Source organism: Dendrobates tinctorius, unplaced genomic scaffold (genome assembly GCF_039654945.1).
Source record: "Dendrobates tinctorius isolate UK_male_01 unplaced genomic scaffold, ASM3965494v1 ptg000016l, whole genome shotgun sequence".
Classification (NCBI taxonomy): domain Eukaryota; kingdom Metazoa; phylum Chordata; class Amphibia; order Anura; family Dendrobatidae; genus Dendrobates; species Dendrobates tinctorius.
In genome coordinates, this window is record NW_027361684.1 from 42856785 (window position 1) to 42881639 (window position 24855).

General features: G+C 41.8%; 1 protein-coding gene across 2 annotated transcripts; it reads right to left on the bottom strand.

The window, feature by feature from the left end:
* Nucleotides 1-330: 330 nt before the first annotated feature.
* On the bottom strand, nt 331-24249 carry TBL2 (transducin beta like 2). Of its 2 annotated transcripts, none has more exons than XM_073565753.1 (7): nt 24091-24249; nt 22253-22380; nt 18375-18559; nt 9604-9752; nt 8088-8214; nt 4734-4886; nt 331-865 (listed from the first exon to the last, which is right to left on the bottom strand). In XM_073565753.1, the coding sequence occupies exons 1-7, from the start codon at nt 24197-24199 to the stop codon at nt 409-411; spliced, it is 1308 nt and encodes a 435-aa protein (XP_073421854.1). In that variant the 5' UTR covers nt 24200-24249; the 3' UTR covers nt 331-408. The 2 variants fall into 2 exon arrangements, with proteins under 2 accessions (XP_073421854.1, XP_073421855.1); XM_073565754.1 differs by lacking the exon at nt 24091-24249 and adding an exon at nt 23769-23935.
* Nucleotides 24250-24855: the final 606 nt, after the last annotated feature.

Consider the following 24855-nt stretch of genomic DNA (forward strand, 5'->3'; position numbering starts at 1 on the left):
AAACCAGAGGGCAGCAATCATGTGAAAGTATAATATTTGTGTCATTCTCAAAACTTTTGGCCATGACTGTATTTAGTTATGTAGTTCTAAACTGTATAAAGGCGCCATTACACAGCCAATCAGCACCTGCTATTTCTTAATACACCAGCCATTGATTAGACTTCCATGTGATTTATTGATTGGCTCTTCACGGTAGCCAATGAGTAAAATGAGCAAGCAGATTGGCTGTAAGACCCAGCCAATCACATGTGTCACAGGTCATTATACCCTTCTACAACTTTAAAGTGAGGAACAGCTTGTATAACAAAAGAAACATTGTTAACGCACAAATTGTAAGATTTCCACAGAAATATTTTAATTTTAGAAAGTATAATCGTTTTTTGTATCAAAACAATTGTAAAAACAGTCTTAATTCTTCTGTTTGTACAAAGCATCTAGTGCTTGCTGGGCATCCTTTATTTGTTGCTCTAGTCTGTCCTTTGTGCCCTTGGTAGTGGATTTCTTAAGCATGTCCTTCATGTCAGAAATAGCAGCTCTGTATCCAGCCGAATTATGAAAGACACGTATTACACGATCTCCAGTAGAGACCAAAAATCTGTTGCTAATATCAAATGCAAGATCTGAGATCACATCTCCATGTACGGACTTGAATTCTTCCTCTACGTCTCCCGTTTGAGCATTGTACACTGTGATATCACATACGCTGGCTATAGCAATGACCCGACCGTCAGGAGAAAATGCTATACGACAAGGCTCCTTGCCGGCCCATTTCCCTGTGAACAGCAAGTAAGGGTCTTGTTGCTTCTTATATTCAACATCTGTTTTCCAGAGCTTCCATGTCCCGTCTTTAGAAACAGATGCCATCCTATAAAAAATACATTAATAATTTTTATTAAAATATAACAAATAGCTACAGTGTCTCTGTCATACAAACAATTTTTTTTTATCAAGCATTTGTTCATTACAAATAATTAAAATTATTTCAGAATAACATTTTTTGGCCTTTAAAGGGGTGGTCAGAAATCAGCTCATTTTCAACCTAAATCCCAATCTATTTGATGCCATAATCTAAAATATTTTCTAATATACTTGAATTAAAAATTACCTATCCCTTACTAAATAGAGGGATTTTTGGTACTCATCGTAAAATCTCTTTCTTGGAGCCTTCATTGGGGGACACAGGGTGTATGCTGCTGTCACTAGGAGGTTTACACTAGGCAAAAAAAGGGAAAAATAGCTCCTTGTCAGCAGTACACACCCACCGACTGGCACAAAGCACATCAGTTAAAGCAGTAGGAGAAGCAACCAAAGCTCAACATATGTATAAACCCAACAAAAAGGTGCGTAGGCCCAATATATGTACAAATGATAGAGAGGGTGCTGTGTCCCCCAATGAAGGCTCAAAGAAAAGAGATTTTACGGTGAGTACCAAAAATCCCTCTATTGCTTCATTGGGGACACAGGTAACCATGGGACATCCCAAAACAGTCCCGATACTGGGAAACAAAGAAAACGAAAAAGAAACGGCCCTAGGTCAGACTGTGGGCAACCACCTTCCTTCCCAGGCCTGCATCAGACGAGGTATGGGTATGAACTTTGTAAAACCTTGCGAAGGTGTGCAAAGATGACCAGGTCACGGCCTCACAAATCGGAAAAGCAGAGGCTGGTGACGAGCTGCCCAGGAAGTTCCCACTGTCCGGGTGGAGTGAGACTTCACCCCAGAGGAGGAGGTTTGTCTTGAACGTGATATGCCTCCAACACTGCCAAACGAATCCAACGAACGATAGTGGACTTGGAAGTTGGAAGCCCCTTAAGACGACCTTCAGAGATGATGAACAGGGAATAAGAGTGATGAAAAGAAGCAGTCTTTGAGAGGTAGACTCAGATAGCTATTGTGGAGGGACTTCTCCAGGTGATTGACTGGAGAGGGACAGAGAGAAGGAAGGACAATCTCTTCATTAATGTGAAATAAAGAGACCACCTTGGGCAAGAGGGAAGGAACGGGTCTGAGAACCACCTTGTCCTGATGCAGAACCAGGAATGGGGAACGGCAGGATAGTTCCGCTAACTCAGACTCTCCTGATAGTCGTAATGGCAACTAAAAAGGAAACTGCACACACTGAAAATCATAAAAATGCAGTGAGTGAGAAGGGGAAGGCTGCAGGAACATCTACACAGGTCTATTTTTCTACACAGTATCTATTATTCATGATGATGATGATGATTATGAGACCCTCGCACACACACTAGAGGGTCTCATCATACAGGCTGCCAGTTCTCATGTTTAAAAGAAGTCTCACCAAATATGTTCTTTTCTAATCCCTCATATTTATGTATGTGATGTAGTTTACGTGTATTAAAATATTTACCAATTGCAGTCTTCTGTGATTTCCAGTGCTGCTCTGGATCTCAACTGAGCTGAAATCAGACTGGCCGGCTCAGACAAGGGTTTGTGTGTGTACCGGAAGTCGCTTTCTCAATGCAAGTCTATGGAATCTTATTCTGTGTTTCATAGACTTAAATTGGAAAAGTAGTAACCACCCAGTAGATGCAGCGTGAGCCAACAAATCTGATAAGCAGTCACGTGGTTCAGAAGAGGGTCAGAACGGTGCTGGAAAGCTGGGAAGATGGTGAACGTTGCCCACTGGAGAAAACTAAGGAGACCTTTCCCTTTGTTGCATCTACTAAGAATCTTAACATTGATTGAGGAATCTAAAAGGTCAGTACACGTTTGTTTCCCTCTGTTGCAGATATATACGTAGGAAGTATTCCCTGGCTTTTTTTTTTTCAATTGGAGGATGCAAAGTGTGCCAAGAAGAAAAAAAAACATACCACGAATGTATAGAGAAAGTATACGTACCAAGAGCAGCCAGTGCACATACGGCTCAGGTCTTCACATATTGGTATGTGAACAGAGCCTAATGGCATTAAATACAGTGTTTTTCTATCTGGGAGTAATGCCTTTGAGCAAGAAAAACAATGATTTACTGCTATAGTCATCAGGGTGTTCATGTGTGTTAGAAAGACCTGCAGAGAACTCAAGATCAACTAGTTTTGCTTCCAGATTTATTAAAGAACTAGATGGTGGCCTTATTCTATTGCATCGGGTATTCTAGAGTCTATTTTAAAATAAAAAATAGTTATATACTCACCTTCCGACGGCCCCTGGACTGACTCTCTCCTCTCCACGCTCCCGGCATCTTCCGGTTCCAGTAATGCTTTGCACGAAACACCGCTGATGACATCGCGCTCTCACGAGAGTGACGTCATCTTCAGCCCTTCTCGCTAAGCATTACTGGAACCGGAAGATGCCGGGCGCGTGGTGAGAAAAGGGACAGAGTCCGGGGGCCGTAGGAAGGTGAGTATATAACTATTTTTTATTTTAACAGAGACTCTAAAATACCCGATGCAATAGAATCGGGCCTCCATCTAGTGTATTATACTCCTGTTACACCCGGGGTGTTGTTACCTAATGTATTGTACTCCAGTTACACCCAGAGCTGCTGTCACTGTTCTGCTGTTATCTAACGTATTGTACTCCAGTTACTCCCAGAGCTGCCTTCACTGTTCTGCTTTTACCTAATGTATTGCAGTACTGTTACACCCAGAGCTGCAGTCACCATTCTGCTCTTACCTAATGTATTGTACTCCAGTTACACCCAGAGCTGCTGTCACTGTTCTGCTCTTACCTAATGTATTCTACTCCTGTTACAGCCAGAGCTGCAGTCACTGTTCAGATCTTACCAAATGTATTGTACTCAAGTTACACCCAGATCTGCACTGTTCGGCTGTTACCTAATGTATTGTACTACAGTTACACCCAGATCTGCAGTCACTGTTCTCCTGTTACACCCACAGCTGCAGTCACGTCACTGTTCTGCTGTTACCTAATGCATTGTACTCCAGTTACACCCAGATCTGCAGTCACTGTTTTGCTGGTACCTAATGTACTCCTGTTACACCCAGAGCTGCAGTCTCTGTTCTGCTGTTACCTAATGTAGTGTACTTCAGTTACACCCAGAGCTGCAGTCACTGTTCTGCTGTAACCTAATGTATTGTACTCCAGTTACTCCCAGAGCTGCAGTCACTGTTCTGCTTTTACCTAATGTATTGTAGTCCAGTTACACCCAGAGCTGCAGTCACCGTTCTGCTCTTACCTAATGTATTATACTCCTGTTACAGCCAGAGCTGCAGTCACTGTTCAGATCTTACCTAATGTATTGTACTCCAGTTACACCCAGAGCTGCAATCACTTTTCTGCTCTTACCTAATGTATTGTACGCAAGTTACACCCAGAGCTGCAGTCACTGTTCTACTGTTACCTAATTTATTGTACTCCAGTTACACCCAGATCTGCAGTCACTGTTCTGCTGTTACCTAATGTACTCCTGTTACACCCAGAGCTGCAGTCACTGTTCTGCTGTTACCTAATGTATATGTACAGGACGGTGCCTGTGTAATGAGCGACGCAGCAGTGATGCCTTTAACGGCTGTAATGTGCCTGTACAATAAGCAATGCGGCCGTGTTGCCGCGACGACTAAGCGACTGTCGCTGATAGGCCGCGGCCTAACTGCCGCGACCAATCAGCGACGCAGGATTTCGGTTACAGACAGACATGATAAGACAATTATATATATATAGATGACTGTTTTGGAGCTACAAATAGAGAACAAAAAGAAAAAGCTTTACATTTATGTTTTGCTCCACTTATTCCCACTCATGTAATCCTCACCTGCTGGAATCATTGGAGAAAGCAAATCCACAAACACCAGCCGAGTGACCCGTCAGCTCAAACGCACGAGAGACTTCATGGAACTCTCCAGATTTACCGAAGCAGATCTCCCAAACCTTCACATCTGGAGTGAACCCACAACTTCCTACAAACCTATGAGAAACAAACATATGTGGAAACCTCAATGATGCTTTGATTCGCTAAGAAAACAATACAAAATAATGCTCTTGACTATGCTACATCCAGACCCAACAGGTCAAATTCCTGTGATAATTGACGTATTATGTTACTATTTTAACCGCTTCAATCCTGTGCCATTTTACATTTTTGCTTTTCTGTTTTTTGCTCCCCTTCTTCCCAGAGCCATAACTTATTTATTTTTCCATCAATATAGACATGTGATGGCTTGTTTTTTGCGGAACGATTTGTACTTTTAAACGACAACATTGGTTTTACCATATTGGGTACTTGAAAAAGTATCAAGTGCAGTAAAATTGCAAAAAAAAGTGCAATTCCACAACTGTTTTTTTGGGTTGTTTTTTTTTTTTTTACCATGTTCACCAACTGCTAAAACTGACCTGCCATTATGATTCTCCAGGTCATTACGAGTTCGTAGATACCAAACATGTACAGGTTCTTTTTTATTTAAGTGGTGAAAAAAAATCCAACGTTTAAAAAATAAAAAAAATTGTTTTATTTTCTAAAACCCGTAGCATCTCTATTTTTTGGGATCTGGGGCTGGGTGTGGGCTTATTTTTGGTGCGCCGACCTGACATTTTTATTGATACTGTTTTGGGGTAGATTTGATGTTTTGATCACCCGTTATTGCATTTCAATGCAACGTTGTAGCAACCAGAAAAAAAGGCAAAAAAAAAAAAAAGTAATTCTGTAGTTTTTACTTTTTTGTCGCTACGCCATTTACCGGTCGGAATAATTCTTTTCACATATATTGATAGCTCAGGCAATTCTAAACCCGGCGATACCAGATACGTGCATTTTTTTTTTTTTTTTAATTGTTTCATTTTGAATGGGGCAATTTAAACTTTTATATTTTTTTATTTTTAAAAACATTTTTTTCTTACTTTACATTGGCTTTTTATAGTTTTCATGGAAGACTAGAAGCTGCAATCATCCGATCACTTGTGCTACATAGAGCAGGGCTGCAGCCGTGCTTTATGTAGGAGAAATGCTCACTTCCTATGAGCGCCGGCCACTGGGCGCACTCATAGCAATCCGGCAATGACAACCACAGGGATCTGCTGCAGACCCCAGGTTGTCATGCCAACTCATCGACTACTTGCTGTCATGTGACACGGGCGGCAATAGGTAGGTTAACAGCTGCGGATGGATCGCGATTTCACCCGCGGCTGTTAGGAGCACATATCAGGTCTTCAAATCAGCTGACATGTGCCAAGAAAGATGTGGGCTCAGCGCTGGAGCCCACATAAAAGGGAGAAATCCAACTTGCGCCGCTTGTCGTGAAGGGGTTCAATGACATTCAGAGATCTTCTTTACAACAGCCACATGGACTTTCAGTAGATTACAGATGTTAATTAACTCTATAAAAGGAGTGTTGTGAAAGTCCTGTGTTTTCAATACATTGGCATTACCCTTCATGGTAATCCTTCCTGAGATAATGACATAACTACTAAAAAGTGAAAGTTGTTAAAAATTAAAATAAAAATCGCCATTAATTAATTTTAAAAGTTAGTCCGAACACAAAACAATATACAGCTCAGGCAAAAGTTAAGAGGCTACTGCACAGTTTTATAAAAATCAGCTTCTCTATCTGTCTGACAGCCATTCCATTCCAGTGTCAGTTGAATTTCAACCTGAGTACACCTCATTCTACTTAGTGTGCTTCTGATTAGGTGATCACCGGAACCAAATCTTATTTAACGAAGGAAAGTATAAAAAACCCTGCTGTGGTGTTCACAATCCTCTTGCAATAGGACAAGCTGGATGGCAAAACAAGTGCTAGTAATATCCCAAAAGTAATAGGAATGAAAAAATAACTTTTAACCATGCCAAAGGAGTTGAAAAGAAAAGCTTGAGTGAGAAAAAGAAGGACTCAATTCTGGCCTTACTAGCAGAGGGATACAGTGAGAGTCATGCTGCCTCCATCCTTAAAATTTCTAATACGGCAGTCCATTACAACAAGGTCAAGCAGCAGATATTGGTGACAACAAAGCTACAGAACGGCAGAGGGCGAAAACGACTCTCCACTGACCGGGATGACCGTCATCTTATTCGACTGTCACTCAGCAACCACAGGATGACATCAAGTGACCTAACAAAAGGAATGGCAAATGGCAGCTGAGGTGAAGTGCACGGCAAGAACAGTTCATAACAGGCTCCTAAAGGCAGGGCTCAAATCATGTAAAGCTAAAAAAAAAAAAAAAAAAAAGCCTTTCATCAATGAGAAGCAAAGGAGAGCCAGGCTCAAGTTTGCCAAAGACTGGAGTAAGGCAATCTTCTCTGAATAGTCTAATTTTCAGCTTTGCCCAACACCTGGTCGTCTAATGGTTAGACGGAGACCTAGAGAGGCGTACAAGCCACACTGTCTTGCACCCACTGTGAAATTTGGTGGCAGATCGGTGATGATCTGGGGATGCTTCAGCAAGGCTGGAATTGGGTAGGTTAACCTTTGCGAAGGACGTATGAATCAAGCTGCATTCAAGGTTATCCTGGAAAAACAGTTGATTCCTTCTGCTCAGGCAATGTTCCCCAACTCGGAGGACTCCTTTATCCAGCAGGACAATGCGCCATGCCACACAGCTAGGTCAATGTGTGGATGAAGGACCACCACATCAAATCCCTGTCATGGCCAGCCCAATCTCCAGATCTGAACCTCATTGAAAACCTCTTGAATGTAATTAAGAGGAAGATGGATAGTCACAAGCCATCAAACAAAGAAGAACTGCTTAAATTTTTGTACCAGGAGTGGCATAAGGTCACCCAAAAGCAGCGTGAAAGACTGGAGGAAAGCAGCCCAGACGCATGAAAGCTGTGATTAAAAGTCATGGTTATTCCACAAAATATTGATTTCTGAACTCTTCCCGAGTTAAAACATTAGTATTGTTGGTTCTAAATGATAATGAACTTGTTTTCTTAGCATTATTTCAGGTCTGCAAGCTCTGCATTCTTTTGACCATTTCTCATTTTCTGAAAATACGAAATTTAATGCTTGGAAATTCGGAGACATGTTGTCAGTAGTTTATAGAATAAAAGAGCAATTTACATACCTACAACGAGAAAAATCAGACAAACTGAAAATTTTGCAGTGGTCTCATATTATACAGCTCTGGCAAAAACTAAGACATTTGAGAAGTGGAATTAAAAAGTGATGGTTACCTCCCACAAGGTGACACTGCAGCATAGGCATTTGCAACTTGATTGGTATTAATAGTTGCCAAGACTTCACCTTTCCGACTCCAAATCAAAATGCTGGTGTCACTTGATGCAGTCATAACAAACTTCCCTGCAGAGAGATAATCTAGAATTAGAAATGTTCTAAAGAAAGAAAAACTAGTCAGAGAACATAAAAATGGTTCTGCTACAGGTTTTATGTAAGGCTGGGTTCACATTGCGTTATGGGCAATGCGCTGACGGCATCCGCTATGTTGTGTTGGGTCTAGCACGCAGCGAACGGACGCATTCGCTGTGCACAGACCTGTATGGGCTAACGTATGGTAGCGCATGGTAACGAAACGCTACCATGCGTTAGCGCTAGGTCACAAAAGATGTAAAAAATGTGAACCTAGCCTTACTGTACATTGTTTAGCAGAGAGTACCGATGTGGATAACCTACCCATAGGGGGTTTGGCTCTTAGTACTCCATCCAATCAGCTGACTGGGCTAGAATCAGTGTTTGCATCACCGTTTACCAGAAACAGCACCATACGATTTGTAGTGGCTGTGCCTGGTACTGCAGCTGTCAAATGAAAGGAGATTACCTACATGACCGGCCACAGCCAAGACAAAAAGTATGGAGATGTGCCTGACAAACAATGACAGCACCCTGCTTTGCCCCTTCTATCAATTGATCAGTAGGGGTCAGCCCCCTCCAAAATCTTTAGAATAGACCATGAATATAAATATTTATAAATTAAAACACAAAACTTTAACCCCTTCAATACCAGAGAACTTAGCCCTTTTCATTACAAAACCTATGTTAGGAGAATTTATTTTCTTTGTTTCCGCATTTAGAAAGTAATAACTTACTTTTTTATTGACATAGCTGTATAAGTTCTTGGTTTTTTTTTTTGCAGGAAGAGTTGCATTTTGGGGTTCAAATAAGTAAATTAAATTTTGAAAGTTAAATTTACACCATGCTCCAAGTGACATAAATATCTACATTTATTATATTGGGAAGAACAATTACGATACCAGCTATGGTTTTTCTTAAGTTTTACTTTGTTTGTTTTTTTATTTTTACATTGTTCACCGCACAGTTTAAATGAGGAGTTAACTTATAGTAAACCTTTATTTTACACCCAATAGGGAACTTCAGTGTACCATGGATTCAATGCTTCTATAATGCTTTGTTATATTAAGTAGTGTTCATAACAGACTGACAGGCAGCGTATTAGGCGGTGTCCTTGGCTCAGCGCAATAGCATGGCAGGCCAGTCATTTAAATACACCTTCCCACTTGCTTGGTTTCCTTCTATCTCGACCCTGGCCCCTATGAAACCAGAGCTGTCAATCAAAAGAAGAGAGGAGGAGAGAATAGAGGGAAAACAAGCAGGTGAGAAGGTGTAGTTAAAGGATTGACCCCACACCAAGCAGTCGGGACTTCATTTGAACAGTCATTCTGTGCAGACACAGTCCCTTTAAGCCTACAAGTTTATACTTCCTTTACAACCTACCTGTTTCTGCTATTCCGATATTAATGACGGGGGCTTTATGACGTTTTGGGAAATCTTCAGGAGCAGCAGCAAAGCCAAATGCATCGTTTCTCTTGGTCATTTTAAACACTCGGATTGTATCTCCGTTTGCTAAGAACACAATAAAGGCTCTTAAAAAGGAAGGGGAAAACCTTTAGCAGGACCTGTATTGTAAGGTATCAAAATGCTTTAAAACAATGATCAAATCATCTGTGTGTAAATTATACGTTTATTATTTTAGAACAGGAAACTATTTTTAAAACAACTGTTAACAGGGATAACACAGGCCAGCCATTAAAGACATAAAAAATTGGTAGACGGCGACTCACAAGAAATACATACAGTAACTAACAAACTTTTCATTCTGCAGTGAAAAAGCCTTTACGTAAAAAACTAGCCAAACCTAGTGAACAGAGGGTTGAAGAAACTGAAAACTAATACGGCTAAAAAGATAAATTCACAGAATTTTCAACTTCTTACCGCAAGATGAGAACTCATAAAAAGCCTAAAGGAAAGATCCCATCTCTGCTGAGATGTGCTGGCAGTGTTGAGAGGAGAGCAGATTACCGCTTCTTGCCATTTTAATACTCTAAGGCTATGTGCCCATGTAAGCAGATTTTTCCTGAGAAAATCCGGACTCCTCAGGAAATCCGCATTTTTTTTCCACGTTTTTATCACTTATTTTTGCGGATTTTTTGCATTTTTTTTCCGGAGCACCCTAATACAATGAACATAGGTGGGAAATCCGCAGGTTTTCTGCAAAATTAATGAACATGCTGCGTTTTTTTCCGCGATGCGTTGTTTTTGCGGAAAAAAACGCATCATGGGCACACAAATTGGGGAATGCATTCTAGTAATAGGATGCTTAATGTATGCGTTTTTTTAAATGTTTTTGCAGGGGAAAAATGCTAAAAAAAAAACGTGAAAAAACCTGAACGTGGGAGAGGAGAGGAGAGGAGAGAGAAGGGAGAGGAGAGGAGAGGAGAGGAGGAGAGAGAGGAGAGAGAGCTCTTTGGCCTCATCTGCCTATTGCAGTGGACGTGGTGTACATGGACTTTTCAAAAGCTTTTGTTACGGTGCCACACAAAAGGTTGATACATAAAATGAGAACAATGGGGATAGGGGAAAATATGTGTAGGTGGGTTAAGAGCTGGCTCAGGGATAGGAAACAAAGGGTGGTTATTAATGGAGCACACTCGGACTGGGTCACGGTTAGCAGTGGAGTACCACAGGGGTCAGTTTTGGGCCCGCTTCTTTTTAACATATTTATTAACGACCTTGTAGGGGGCATAGAGAGTAGAATTTCAATATTTGCAGATGACACTAAACTCTGCAGGGTAATCAATACAGAGGAGGACAATTTTATATTACAGGAGGATTTATGTAAGCTAGAAGCTTGGGCTGATAAATGGAAAATTAGCTTTAATGGGGATAAATGTAAGGTCATGCACTTGGGTAGAACGAATAAGATGTATAATTATGTGCCTAATTGTAAAACACTGGGCAAAACTGTCACTGAAAAAGACCTGGGTGTATGGGTGGACGACAAACTCACATTTAGTGGCCAGTGTCAGGCAGCTGCTGCAAAGGCAAATAAAATAATGGGATACATTAAAAGAGACATAGATGCTCATGAGGAGAACATAATTTTATCTCTATATAAGTCACTAGTGCGACCACACTTAGAATACTGTGTACAGTTCTGGTCTCCGGTGTATAAGAAAGACATAGCTGAACTGGAGCGGGTGCAGAGAAGAGCGACCAAGGTTATTAGGGAACTATGGGGTCTGCAATACCAACACAGGTTATTACACTTGGAGTTATTTAGTTTGGAGAATCGAAGGCTTAGGGGTGATCTTATTACAACGTATAAATATATGCGGGGACAGTAAAAAGACCTTTCTAATGATCTTTTTTACTCTTAAGACCTGTGACGGGGACAAGGGGGCATCCTCTACGTCTGGAGGAAAGAAGGTTTAAGCATACTCACAGACGCGGATTCTTTACTGTAAGAGCAGTGAGATTATGGAACTCTCTGCCATATGATGTTGTAATGAGTGATTCCCTACTAAAATTTAAGGGACTGGATGCCTTTCTTGAAAAGTATAATATTACAGGGTATATACACTAGTTTCCTTAATATTGCATTGATCCAGGGAGCTAGTCTGATTGCCGTTTGTGGAGTCGGGAAGGAATTTTTTTTCCCCAATGTGTAGTTTACTGTTTGCCACATGGGGTTTTTTTTGCCTTCCTCTGGATCAACATGTTAGGGCAAGTTAGGACAGGATATGGGTTGAACTAGATGGACATAAAGTCTCCCTTCAACCTTAATAACTATGTTACTATTAACTTAAATGCCAATTTCTCAATAATGGATGAAGTAACTGGCTTTGTAAAGGTATTGCTGGACTGGTCTTTGAAAGAGAGAGCTACATACACAGCTTAATGTTGACTTCAAGGGGTGGGGGGGGGGGAGGTCTCATCATTTCTTCCCTACGTGGAGGTTTGCTTCCTGCTTGTATAGATTTTCTAAAATCAGTTATCCTTCTGTCTTTAAAAAAAAAAAACTAGTCGAAGACCTCCAATCATGGGGCACACATCTCCTGGCTGGTAAGATTAATTCTAAAATAATGACCCTCTTGCCTCAATTCTTATCTTTCCAGGACTGCTCCCCATCCCAGTTTCTACGTCATTACAGTGTAAACTCCTTAAATTTGTCTGGGAATGCACTATACTCTTCCCCGAAGCCCTAGAGTGGTTTGGGAGCACCACAACTAGAAAAATATTATCAGGCAGCTGAATAGGCCCAACCGAGATCAATTTGTGTCATGCACTCAATGCCGTGTTGGGTTGCACTGGAGTCTAAACTGACCCCGACTTTAATTTTAACCCCTTCACCCCCAAGGGTGGTTTGCACGTTCATGACCGGGCCAATTTTTACAATTCTGACCACTGTACCTTTATGAGGTCATAACTCTGGAACGCTTCTATGGATCCCGGTGATTCTGACATTGTTTTCTCGTGACATATTGTACTTCATGTTAGTGGTAAAATTTCATTCAAATAACTTGCGTTTATTTGTGAAAAAAAACGGAAATTTGGCAAAAATTTTGAAAATTTCGCAATTTTCCAACTTTGAATTTTTATGCCCTTAAATCACAGAGATACGGCACACAAAAAACTTGATAACATTTCCCACATGTTTACTTTACATCAGCACAATTTTGGAACCAAAATTTTTTTTTGTTAGGAAGTTATAAGGGTTAAAAGTTGACCAGTGATTTCTCATTTTTACAACACCATTTTATTTTTAGGACCACATCACATTTGAAGCCACTTTGAGGGGTCTATATGATAGAAAATACCCAAAAGTGACACCATTCTAAAAACTGCACCCCTTAAGGTGCTCAAAACCACATTCAAGAAGTTTATTAACCCTTCAGGTGCGTCACAGGAATTTTTTTGAATATTTAAAAAAAAATGAACATCTAACTTTTTTTCACAAAAAAAATACTTCAGGTTCAATTTTTTTATTTTACCAAGGGTAACAGGAGAAATTGGACTGCAAAAGTTATTGTGCAATTTGTCCTGAGTACGCTGATACCTGATTTGTGGGGGGGAATGACTGTTTCGGCGCATGGCAGAGCTCAGAATGGAAGGAGCGCCGTTTGACTTTTTCAATGCAAAATTGGCTGGAATTCAGATCGGACGCCATGTCACGTTTGGAGAGTCCCTGATGTACCTAAACAGTGGAAACCCCCTACAAGTGACCCCATTTTGGAAACTAGACCCCCCCAAGGAACTTATCTAGATATGTGGTGAGAACTTTGAACCCACAAGGGCTTTACAGAAGTTTATAACGTACAGCGGTACAATTAAAAAATCATATTTTTTCCACAAAAATGAACTTTTCACCCCAATTTTTATTTTCCCAAGGGTAACAGGACCCTAAAAGTTATTGTGCAATTTGTCCTGAGTATGCTAATACCCCACATGTGGGGGTAAACCACTATTTGGGCGCATGGCAGAGCTCGGAAGGGAAGCAGCGCCATTTGACGCTTTTGGCTGGAATTGAGATCGGACATCATGTCGCGATTGGAAAACCCCTGATGTACCAAAACAGTGGAAACCCCCCACAAATGACACCATTTTGGAAACTAGACTCCCTAAGGAACTTATCTAGATGTGTGGTGAGAACTTTGAACCCCCCCAGTGCTTCACAGAAGTTTATAACGCCCGGGCGTGAAAATAAAAAATTCGTATTTTTTCCACAAACATGATCAATTATTCCCCAATTTTTTTATTTTCCCAAGGGTAACAGGAGAAATTGAACCCCAAAAGTTGTTGTCCAATTTGTCCTGAGTAAGCTGACACCCCATATGTGGGAGAAAACTACTGTATGGACACACGTCAGGGCTCGGAAGGGAAGTAGTGACGTTTTGGAATGCAGACATTGATGGAATGGTCTGCGGGTGTCATGTTGCCTTTGGAGAGCCCCTAATGTACCTAAACAGTGGAAACCCCCCACAAATGACCCCATTTTGAAAACTAGACCCCCTAAGGAACTTATCTAGATGTGAGGTGAGCACTTTGAACCCCCAAGGGCTTCACAGAAGTTTATAATGCCCGGGCATGAAAATAAAAAAATCGTATTTTTTCCACAAACATGATCAATTATTCCCCAATTTTTTCATTTTCCCAAGGGTAACAGGAGAAATTGGACCGCAAAAGTTGTTGTCCAATTTGTCCTGAGTACGCTGACACCCCATATGTGGGAGAAAACTACTGTATGGGCACACGTCGGGTCTCGGAAGGGAAGTAGTGACGTTTTGGAATGCAGACTTTGATGGAATGGTCTGCGGGTGTCATGTGCGTTTGGAGAGCCCCTGATGTACCTAAACTATTGAAACTCCCAACAAGTGACCCCATTTTGGACACTAGACCCCCCCACGGAACTTATCTAGATGTGTGGTGAGCAGTTTGAACCCCCAAGTGCTTCACAGAAGTTTATAACGCTCGGACGTGAAAATAAAAAAATCATTTTTTTCCACAAAAATGATATTTTTGCCCCCAATTTTTTATTTTTCTAAGGGTAACAGGAGAAATTGGACCCCAAAAATTGTTTTGCAATTTGTCCTGAGTAGGCTGATACCCTACATGTGGGGGTAAAACACTGTTTGGGCGCATGGCAGAGCTTGGAAGGGAAGGAGCACCATAGGACTTTTTCAACTCAGAATTGGCTGGAATTGAGATCAGACGCAATGTTGCATTTGGAGAGCCCCTGATGTGCCCAAACAGTGGAAACCCCAATTCTAACTCCAACCCGAACCCAACACACCTCTAACCCTAATCTCAGCCCTAACCCAAGCCCTAACCCAAGCCCTAACCTTAGCCCTAACCCTAACGGAAAAATGGAAATAAATACATTTTTTTAATTTTATTATTTTTCCCTAACTAAGGGGGTGATAACGGGGGGGTTTGATTTACTATTTATGGCGGTTTTTATTTTTGGCAGCTGTCGCACGCTAAAAGACGCTTTTTATTGTAAAAATAGTTTTTGCATCACCACATATTGAGAGCTATAATTTTTCCGTATTTTGACCCACCGAGTCATGTGAGGTCTTATTTTTTGCGGGACGAGTTGACGTTTTTATTGGTACCATTTTCGGGCACGTGACATTTTTTGATCGCTTTTTATTCCGATTTTTGGGACGCAGAATGAACAAAAACCAGCGTTTCATGAATTTCTTTTGGGGGAGTGCGTTTACACCGTTCCACGTGCGGTAAAATTGATAAAGCGGTTTTATTCTTCGGGTCAGTACGGTAACAGCGATACCTCATTTAGGTCTTTTTTTATGTTTTGGCGCTTTTATGCAATGAAAACTATTTTATATAAAAAATAATTATTTTTGCATCGCTTTATTCTGCGAGCTATAACTTTTTTATTTTTTCGCTGATGATGCTGTGTGGCGGCTCGTTTTTTGCGGGACAAGATGACGTTTTCAGCGGTACCATGGATATTTATATGCGTCTTTTTGATCGCGCGTTATTACACTTTTTGTTCGGCGGTATGATAATAAATCATTTTTTGCTTCGTTTTTTATTTTTAATTTTTTAGGGGTTCGCTAAAGGGGTTAACTAATGGGACAGTTTTATAGGGCGGGTCGTTACGGACGCGGCGATACCTAATATGTGTACTTTTATTGTTTTGTTTTGTTTTTATTTTCAAAAAATGAATTTATTGGGGAATATTTTTTTTTTTTTACTAATTTATTTGACGATTTTTTTAAAATTATTTTTACACTTTTTTTATTTTTTTTTTACTTTATTACATAGTCCCAGGTGGGACATCACTGTCCTGTGACAGATCGCTGATCTGTCACATCACAGATCACTGTGACAGATCAGCAATCTGTCACAGGCAGTGCACAAGGCTTCCTCATGCCTGCGCTTTGCAGGCACTGAGGAAGCCAGCTTCCTCCAGGCCCCCGAAGGCCCCCGTCGCTATCTTGGATCCGGGGGCCTGGAGGAAAGGAGTCCCCCGCAGCAGCGCTGCACATTGCGCTGCCGTGGGGGGCTCAGGGAAGCACGGAGGGAGCCCCCTCCCTGCCGATGCTTCCCTTTAACTCCAGGTACACCGCGATCATGTTTGATCGCGGTGTGCAAGGGGTTAACGTGTCGGGGGCGGTCCGTGACCGCCCCTGACACATAGTGCCGGGTGTCAGCTGTGATAATCAGCTGACACCCGGCCGCGATTAGCGGCGCTCACCACGTGGGCGCCGCTGATCGCGCTAGACGTACTATCCCGTCCATGGGCATAGGGGCCCGGGTCCCATGGACGGGATAGTACGTCTGATGTCAGGAAGGGGTTAAAAATGGTTCTGTAGTCCAGCCCTTCTTCTGGACCTGCAGTATTATTATCCCCGTTATCCCATTACCTGGCAGATTTCTGATCACCTACTATTACTGGGTCCTGGACTTTCCTCCACATTATTATGTGTGTGTGTGTGGGGGGGATAAGTATCTACGATGGAAGAATATGGGCCCGTAATATATTATGGATTTTGTCTATTGATTAGCCCAGAAAATCCCATATATTTTATCCTCCAATTATAGCATGCCACCCTCTGAATGTATTTTGTTTAAAAAAAAATCTGATACTTTTGGGCTCAATCAAATAAAAGTATGGCGATCCAAATCCATTCATTTTTCAGCAAAATGTGTCTACTCTCTATAAACCAGAAAGACCTATAAAGGATATCCCCAAACATACCCAGAAAAGCAATTTCATGTTTCTTGTCGCCAGAATTACTAGTGCAGGAGCTTGGAAGACTCCTTCGATTAGCTTTTGACAAAGTTGCACTGATAATAGTCAGTGCGGATTACACGTGTCTTTGTTGCATTTCAACAGTGGAAATGCACTAAAAACACGTGTTTTTCACCTGCTGATTTTACTTATCTAATGCAAAGCTATGGGAAAAATCTGCACATAAAATTAAATTTTCCCCTAAGAGAAATTGACATGATGCGGACTTGAAATGCGCACCACAGGTCAGTTTACACAGGTTAACCAAACAAAAAAGCCCAGTGGGCAGATTTATATAAATGCCATCCACTTTGTTGGAACTGGAATACGCTGTGTTTTTGAAAAAATACAGTGTCAAAAACTCATTGTTGGCACACAGCTTTAGTCTGAGTGCACACACTGAGTAAAGATTGCACTCAGTTACTAAATCTGCATGGCTGAAAAACTTTCTACATGCAATGCATAAGGGTAAGTGTGCGCAACGTCTTTTAGAGTTTTTGAAGCAGAAACTTCTTCAGGAAAATGCTGGTGGGGTCTTTCCTTAAGTGCATCTGTTGAAATCTCTTTGATTGGTTTTGCAGTAGCTTTGCTACCGATCTCTCTTTTTTTTTTTTACTGTACATGTAAACTACTGAGTGACTTCAAGATGGAAGCCGCCAGAAGAATGGTCTGGTCACTCCTTTTAGCTGCTTCACGGCTTTCCGAGTCTGAAGTGGTTACAAGAAGCTCAAAAAGAAAAAAGGGTGTTTTGACATTGCAATGCATACATTAAATTCTTTTTAGCAATGTTAAGGCGCTTTTTAATGCGGAATGAGCCTGAAAAGGACATTGTGTGCACATGGACAGCATCTGCAAGGAGTTTTCTATGTTTTCCGTGGTTTCCTCCCACATTCCAAATTGTGAGCCCCACTGGTGGCAGTGATGAAAAGGTCTGCAAAGCGCTGTGGAATTAATGACGCTATATGAGGCTAGGAGCAGACAAGCATGTTTTTTGTCATAGTGAGAAAATTATGTAAATTATGCTAATCAGAGTGTGCTCTAATTCTTTCGGATGAGAAGATGGAGAAAAAAAATTCTCCATCTTCTCCATTCTATCATCAGACTGCACTCAGATGTCATCCAAGTGCAATCCAATAGTTTCTACGGACTCACTCACTTGCATGGCTGAGTTCAATCCGAATATCAGATGAAACTCTGGAATGCAGCGAATTTTACCTTCGAATAAAAAAAAAAAATCAGACATGTGTACAGCCCCACAGTATAATATTGTTCTGAGCTAGATCCGATCTTTTGTGAGACTGCACTCGAACCAAATATGGTCGAACTCAAAGTGAGTAAAATAGATATCTTAATAATGAGGTCATCATTTAGTAGTTCCATAGAAATTCTGGAAAATTAACGGAAATTAAATAACCAAATTGAGACTTACAGTATTATTACATTTTACCTGCAGTCTGGACTGAAACGGACATGTGTAGCATGGTCGAACTCCACATTGGCTCTCATACAGTTGTGTTCCCGTTCAAGGAAGTCCTTAGTGCTCCATATCCTGACAGTTCTGTCGTCTGAACATGAAGCTAAATATTTGCCATTACTGCTAAAATCCAAACAGGTTATGTTCCCGCTGTGACCCTGGCAGACACAATCAAGAAAGAATGCTTCAGTCATTAGCCATACTAACAGCATGTATAAAGATTGTTCTCAGTGGGAGAAACAAAATTATCATCTTGTAAACTACTTAGGACTCTTTACGAGGCATGGTATAAAAAAAGTAGATGAAGAAACACAAATACATACATAAAAAGCGAAAATACGTGAGACAATAAGTGAACAAACAAACGGGAATCAGAGAATGAATCCTTCATTAGATTACATTTTTTACATTATGGTTCACAGACCCTTAAGTGTTTTTGCGATTTGAATTTGCCTTTTAATAAAACAACTTTCATGCTGTTTATGAGGTGTTCCGGACCAGGGAAATGTTTCTCAACCTTCAGTTTCTGGGAAAATAAATAAAACATTCATACCACTTATCCATTCTCTGAGCTCAGGTTGTTTTTTGTCTTTTTTTTTTATTAAAGTTCATTTACTGTCAGGTCTTTGCATTGCTGTTTATAGATGTGTTTCTTCAGATACTTTGTTACCATGCCCAATGAAGAGACCTAAGTTTTTATTAGCCATTAAAAGGTATCATAACTGTGAGAAGTTTTACAGACCTGGAATCATGTTAAACATAAAAAGAAACTGATCAGCAGTCTGAACCCACTGTCACCGATATTTGGTAATCCGGACTTTCCTCCAGGATGTCACAGAGACCAATTTTTAGGTTGGCATAGGAGTTCTGACTTACGACTGGGACAGATACTAGTGGACGGAAATTCTCCGACGTGGGACGCCTTACGGGAAAAGTTTGCCAATAGGTCACTCTCCTGGATGGAATATAATCAGTTGAGATCGTTTATACGGTGTCGTTTGGTCGACCGTACTTCTCGCCCTCCCACGACGCGGTTGGAGGCTTTCTTACAGCTGCAGGACCCACCCTCTCATCTGATTTCCTTTTTATATAAGGAACTTCATTCAGGAGACTCGGAAGTGGCTCCAAGTTACATCCGTGCGTGGGAGGAGGAGATGGGTTGTAAATTTTCGGCGGAAGACCTTGACAAAGCATTCCTTATTACACATAAAATGTCTCCGGCCAGGGGCGCACAGGAGAAAAATTATAAGATACTGACTAGGTGGTATCTGTCCCCCGTTAGATTGAAGTCCATCTTTCCGACAGCGGATGATACATGCTGGCGCTGTACAATGGAGAGGCACGCTATACCATATATGGTGGCAATGCCCTGCTATACGACCCTTCTGGGAGGAGGCGTTTCGGGCCTACCAGGAGATCTCTGGAAAATTTGTCCCTGCCTCCCCACAAATTGCCATTCTATCAATTGTCCCGGGTTCCATATCCACTCAAAAGAAGAGCCTTCTCCGGTTTTGTATTACTGCGGCACGGATGGTGATCCCACGCCACTGGCGTACGACGACAAAGCCAACTATGGCAGAGTGGTTATCAGAGTTTACAGACATTTTTCGTATGGAGGAGATGATGGCTGAATTGGAGGGAGATAACTCCCGTTTGATTCGAACATGACAGCCTTGGATCGTGTTCAGGGAAACGCCTGGACTACTTCGATTGGTCGAAAACGCTTCTTAGAGGCCGGCTCGGAAGTCTGAAGCCCGTCTCCTTCTCCCTCCTTTCCCTTCTCCCCTTTATCTTTCTTTCTCTACTTCCTGTGAGTCTTCTTTCTCTTTCTAATTTTTTTCTCCCTTTGGTATTTGCAATACACCTTCACAGGTTACGGGCAAACTGTTGTTGAACAGGAACCATTGTTGCTGTGATCTAGTACGGCTTGGTGTATACTTGTGTATAATCTTGTGTCTTGTATCTTATGTCTTGTATGTTATATGTCAAATTCTTTTCAATAAAATAGATTCAACATAAAAGGTATCATAACTGCAAGATTATTATTTTGTTTCTCCCAATGATAAATCTTTCAACTGGCTAACGCGGGTACCATAACCTTTTACCATCTTTTAACTAGCAGCATGTATGTGACATTAGGCTGGGCACAATGTAGTGGTACAAGCCAGGACTCAACGGCCTACATTCATAAACCAATACATGTTATACGTGTGATGCTAAAATGTCGTGGATGATTAGAGGCAAAATTTTAGACTTAGTCATTTGCCTAATAGTCATGGCCTCCAAATAAGACACAGATTAAAATGAGAATTTTAGATACAACTGATGAAAAATGCATACATTTTGGTGCAAATACTTTCATGGCAAGCTCCATTTTGAAATCTTTGAGGATAGTGACGGACAGCAACTTTTGGCGGATCCTCAAAAAAAACGGATGCGACGGACAGCAATCCGTCACAATCCGCCATTAATGCAAGTCAATGGGGGAAAAAACGGATCCTCAAAAAAAAATTGAGGATCCGTTTTTTTCCAAAACCTGGCGGATTGTGACTGATTGTAAAAAACTGAAGTGTGAAAGAGGCCTAACCATGAAATTAAACAAATGTGCCAAAAAAGATTTTCCAAATTCTATACAAAAAAAAAAAAAAAAAAGAGGACATGACTTTTAAAGCAAGCTTTGAATTTCCAAATTCGAATTCTGCCCATTCCATTAAAGCTTTGCCACAGATCTGCACCAAAGTCCTCATATGCACAGCTTATAGCGGATTCATACCAAAATTCAGAGTGGATTTTTTTCTGCCATCTTTTTCAGATTGATGGCCTATCATTCGGATACACCATCAATATCAGAAGGCTGGGAGCCCAACACCCAAACCGATTCACTATTATCAGCTCCGGTGAAGGCTGGATGTAAATATTGTGCAGACCTGGAACACCATAGCGCCTTACAATGTTTAGTGGCAACTGCCAGGAGTTGCCATTCAGGTACTATTAGAGAGAGTAAGAGCTGATATGCAGCACCCGGCGGAAGCAACACAACTGTGGATGGAGCCGTGGCAATCTGCTCTGTACATCATTTATGCCTGAGCTAATAACAGTGAACTGGTGACAGTTCTTAGTATTAGACCCCAAACATTCTTGTATTGATGACCTATTCTGAACATATATTAATATAAAACTAGCAGACAACCTCTTTGTAACTATAGTTCTCAATAACTGAAAATGTGAAATAAGAATTTAAATTTTTCTATAGAAACTGTTGATAATGTAGGCCTAATCCATCTCATAAAGCCAAGATATATCACTAGGATTTATGATTGGTGGGGGTGGTCTGACCTAGAACAGTTTCTGATATTAAATGAGATGAAGGTCTCATGTATTGCCCCGTTCCTAATAAACTGCTCTACAAGACCTGCAGCTAACAGTAAGATGGCAAGGAAAACGACTGTGCAGTGAAACCTTATAAGGGGCCGCTCCACTACCCCACCATTGCGCTCCTTTCATTTTCATAATTAGTGGGGGTTCCAAAGGTACCATCTCCAATGATCACAAATTGAGGCCGTATCCTATAGATTGTCCGTCACTTTATGGCGATAGGAAAACCCCTCTAACGTTATAGAATTCATGTGAAGAGAAGGGGAATGTCTCCAGAATTAATATAAGGTATTAACTGCAAATACAAGTGGATGCTTAACAAGAGGTTAGAAGAAGAAGGGAAAAAAACACTGTTTAATGTATCTTCTCTTCATCTGTTTCCACATGCATGTATTTATAGCTGGAGTAACATGAGACTGCCGCCTACATAAGGTGAAATAAAGTAGACAATTATTTTTAATTATTTATCAGGATACCTTGAGAGCGGCTGCCAGGAGTGGGTGAGAGAAGTTGTGGCTCTGCGTTTTCTCTTTGCGGGGCTTCCGTAGTTTCTGTTTCTTTGCAGACTGCTTTTCTGAAAATGCTTCACCATTTGCTTTCTCGGCTGAAATGCAGAATAGTGAAAGTTGTAAACGTATTCAACATAATGCAGTGTTTGTCAGAAAAAAATAAATAAATAATGATTGGTAGTTAATAGGGTTGATCAAATAGTTTTGGATAAGTGCTTTTCCGAATAGCTGCATTGGTAACCTGGAGCGCTCCCGATAATCAGCTGTTCGACGCCACAGCTGCATGTGTCGCGGCTGTTTCACACATGCAGGAGAGCCTGTTTGCTGTGACTGTCACACAGCCGCGACACATGCAGCGGCGGCGCTTAACTGCTGATTATGGGGAGTGCTCCAGGTATCCGGGTTCTCAATGCAGCTATTCGATCAACCCTAGTAGTTATCTTAAAGCTATATTCACACTTTCTTTTGACAGCAGACATTTTTATGCAACCAAAGGTGGGAAAGTGAGACAAACACACGGTCAGTGGCTGATACACGCTGTCCACGAATTGAGCAGCAGGTATCACGTCAACCTGTTTAAAGAAAACTTATCTGATACCTACTTCCAAAGAATAGGTCAACAATATCAGATTGGTGGGTGTCTGACGCTGACTGACCCCAGGCAGGGCCGGACTGGCCATCTGGCAAATGCCAGAAGGATCTGTCTAGCCATGGGCTGCGTTGTTTGTTATGTTGTTAACAGAATCGGTGTTCTCAAGACACTAATACTGTTAATAGTTGTGAGGGAGGTATCATTAGAAATATTGGTCTTGTAGTAAATCTTGCTTTCCTCCATACAGGGTAATATATCCCATCTGGTATTTCAGGAAGGGGACAGCATGGGCCTGTGTGATTACAAATGCCTGGCCTGAATTTCATCCCCAGTCCGTACCTGCCACTGTTCAGCTACTACCTGTTCCAATATTTATGGGATCTCAGCATCGCATGGAGATGAACACAGCTCCCCATACAACTTTTAGTGGCTGGGTATTATTTAATGAACAACCCTTTTAAGGCTCTGTTCACATCTGTGTCAAACAGTCAATGGAAATATCCCTGTAAAAATTGTACTGAGGAAGAAAATAAACAGGACTCTGCAGAATATCAGACATTGCCGTGTGGACGTATCCTCAGGAAAGACCCTTCAGGGCTACATAGCGACTATTAGAGAGCACCGATCACCGCGGTTTACACGGGGATTTTGCTTCTTTGCGATACTGTTTGATACGGTTTGGACCGTCTCTGGGTGAATTTGCTCTTTTTCCCCTGTATGTCGCTACCATCTTGTGAATGGGCAACATCATACAAGGGAAAAAGTCAATGTCCCCAGAGAAGAATCTCTGCTGATGCCCCCTGGGGTGATGGGGTCACTAGCTGGGCAGGGCCCCGAGATTACAGGCCGATAATTCATAATATCCCAGAGAGGAGAAATTAAAAAACAAACCAGGTTTCCTTCAGCCCCATAAAGCAACCGGTGTAACATGGAGCAGTGCTGCACGGTCCCGTGCACCCGGGCAGAGGCGATGGGCCCACACTGCCCCCATAACACGTCAGTCACTGATGGCGCCCCCCAGGTCTCTGCTCTGCATAAAGTGATGGGAATAAGCCACGATGCAACAACTCCCAGCAGAGCCTGGCAGCTTTCTCTGGGACAGCATGCTGGGAGTTGTAGTGGACAGCGATCCCCACAATGCAGCAGAGGTGATGCCGGCACCGGGCAGACCTGGGGGCGCGGTGCCAGTGCCGCCCACACACGGGCCACTCACCCCCGGGCTCCAGCTCGCTGCCCTCTTTTGCCTTTCTGCCCCATAATGCCAGGAACACGACTATTCCCCCCAGCAGCACAGTCACCGCCACCAGCGCCGCCACCTCCATGTCCGCGCCTCACTCAGCCACGTCATCCTCCCACGGGGGCGCGCACTGCTACTTGATTTTTTTTTTTCATTAACTTTATTGTACACGGGAGACAGTATCATTGTAAACTTTTCACCTTTAGGGCAGACTGCACACACGGGATGGAAATAGAGAGACTCCACATATACATTTCACCCTCCATATCCGGGGCAGGCGGCTCATGGAGGTCTACAAAGCATTACTGCACTGCACAGTGAGGGGCAGCTGCTGGGGGGCACTGGGAAGGCACAGACATGAGAGGGTCCTCTGTGCAAGATTCACACACAGCGTTTTTTTAGCGGTTTTTACCGCGGTTTTCACTATAAAACCGCTAAAAATAAGCTGCACAGTCATTTCTATGCATTTTGCACTTTTTGTGCACATTGATGCGTTTTTTACCGCGAAAAAAACGTATCGCGGTAAAAACCGCAGCATGCACATTAATTTTGCGTTTTTTTCCGCGGTTTAGGCTTCTCCCATGCTTTTAGAAACCGCTGCGGTAAAAAACGCATCAAAACCGCGCAAAAACCGCCGCGGAAAAATAGGTGCGGTTTCTGGGAAGGGATTCAGGTTTTTGTGCAGAAATTTTCTGCAACGTGTGCACTTAGCCTAAGAGCCCCTGTGCAGGAGCAGTATAA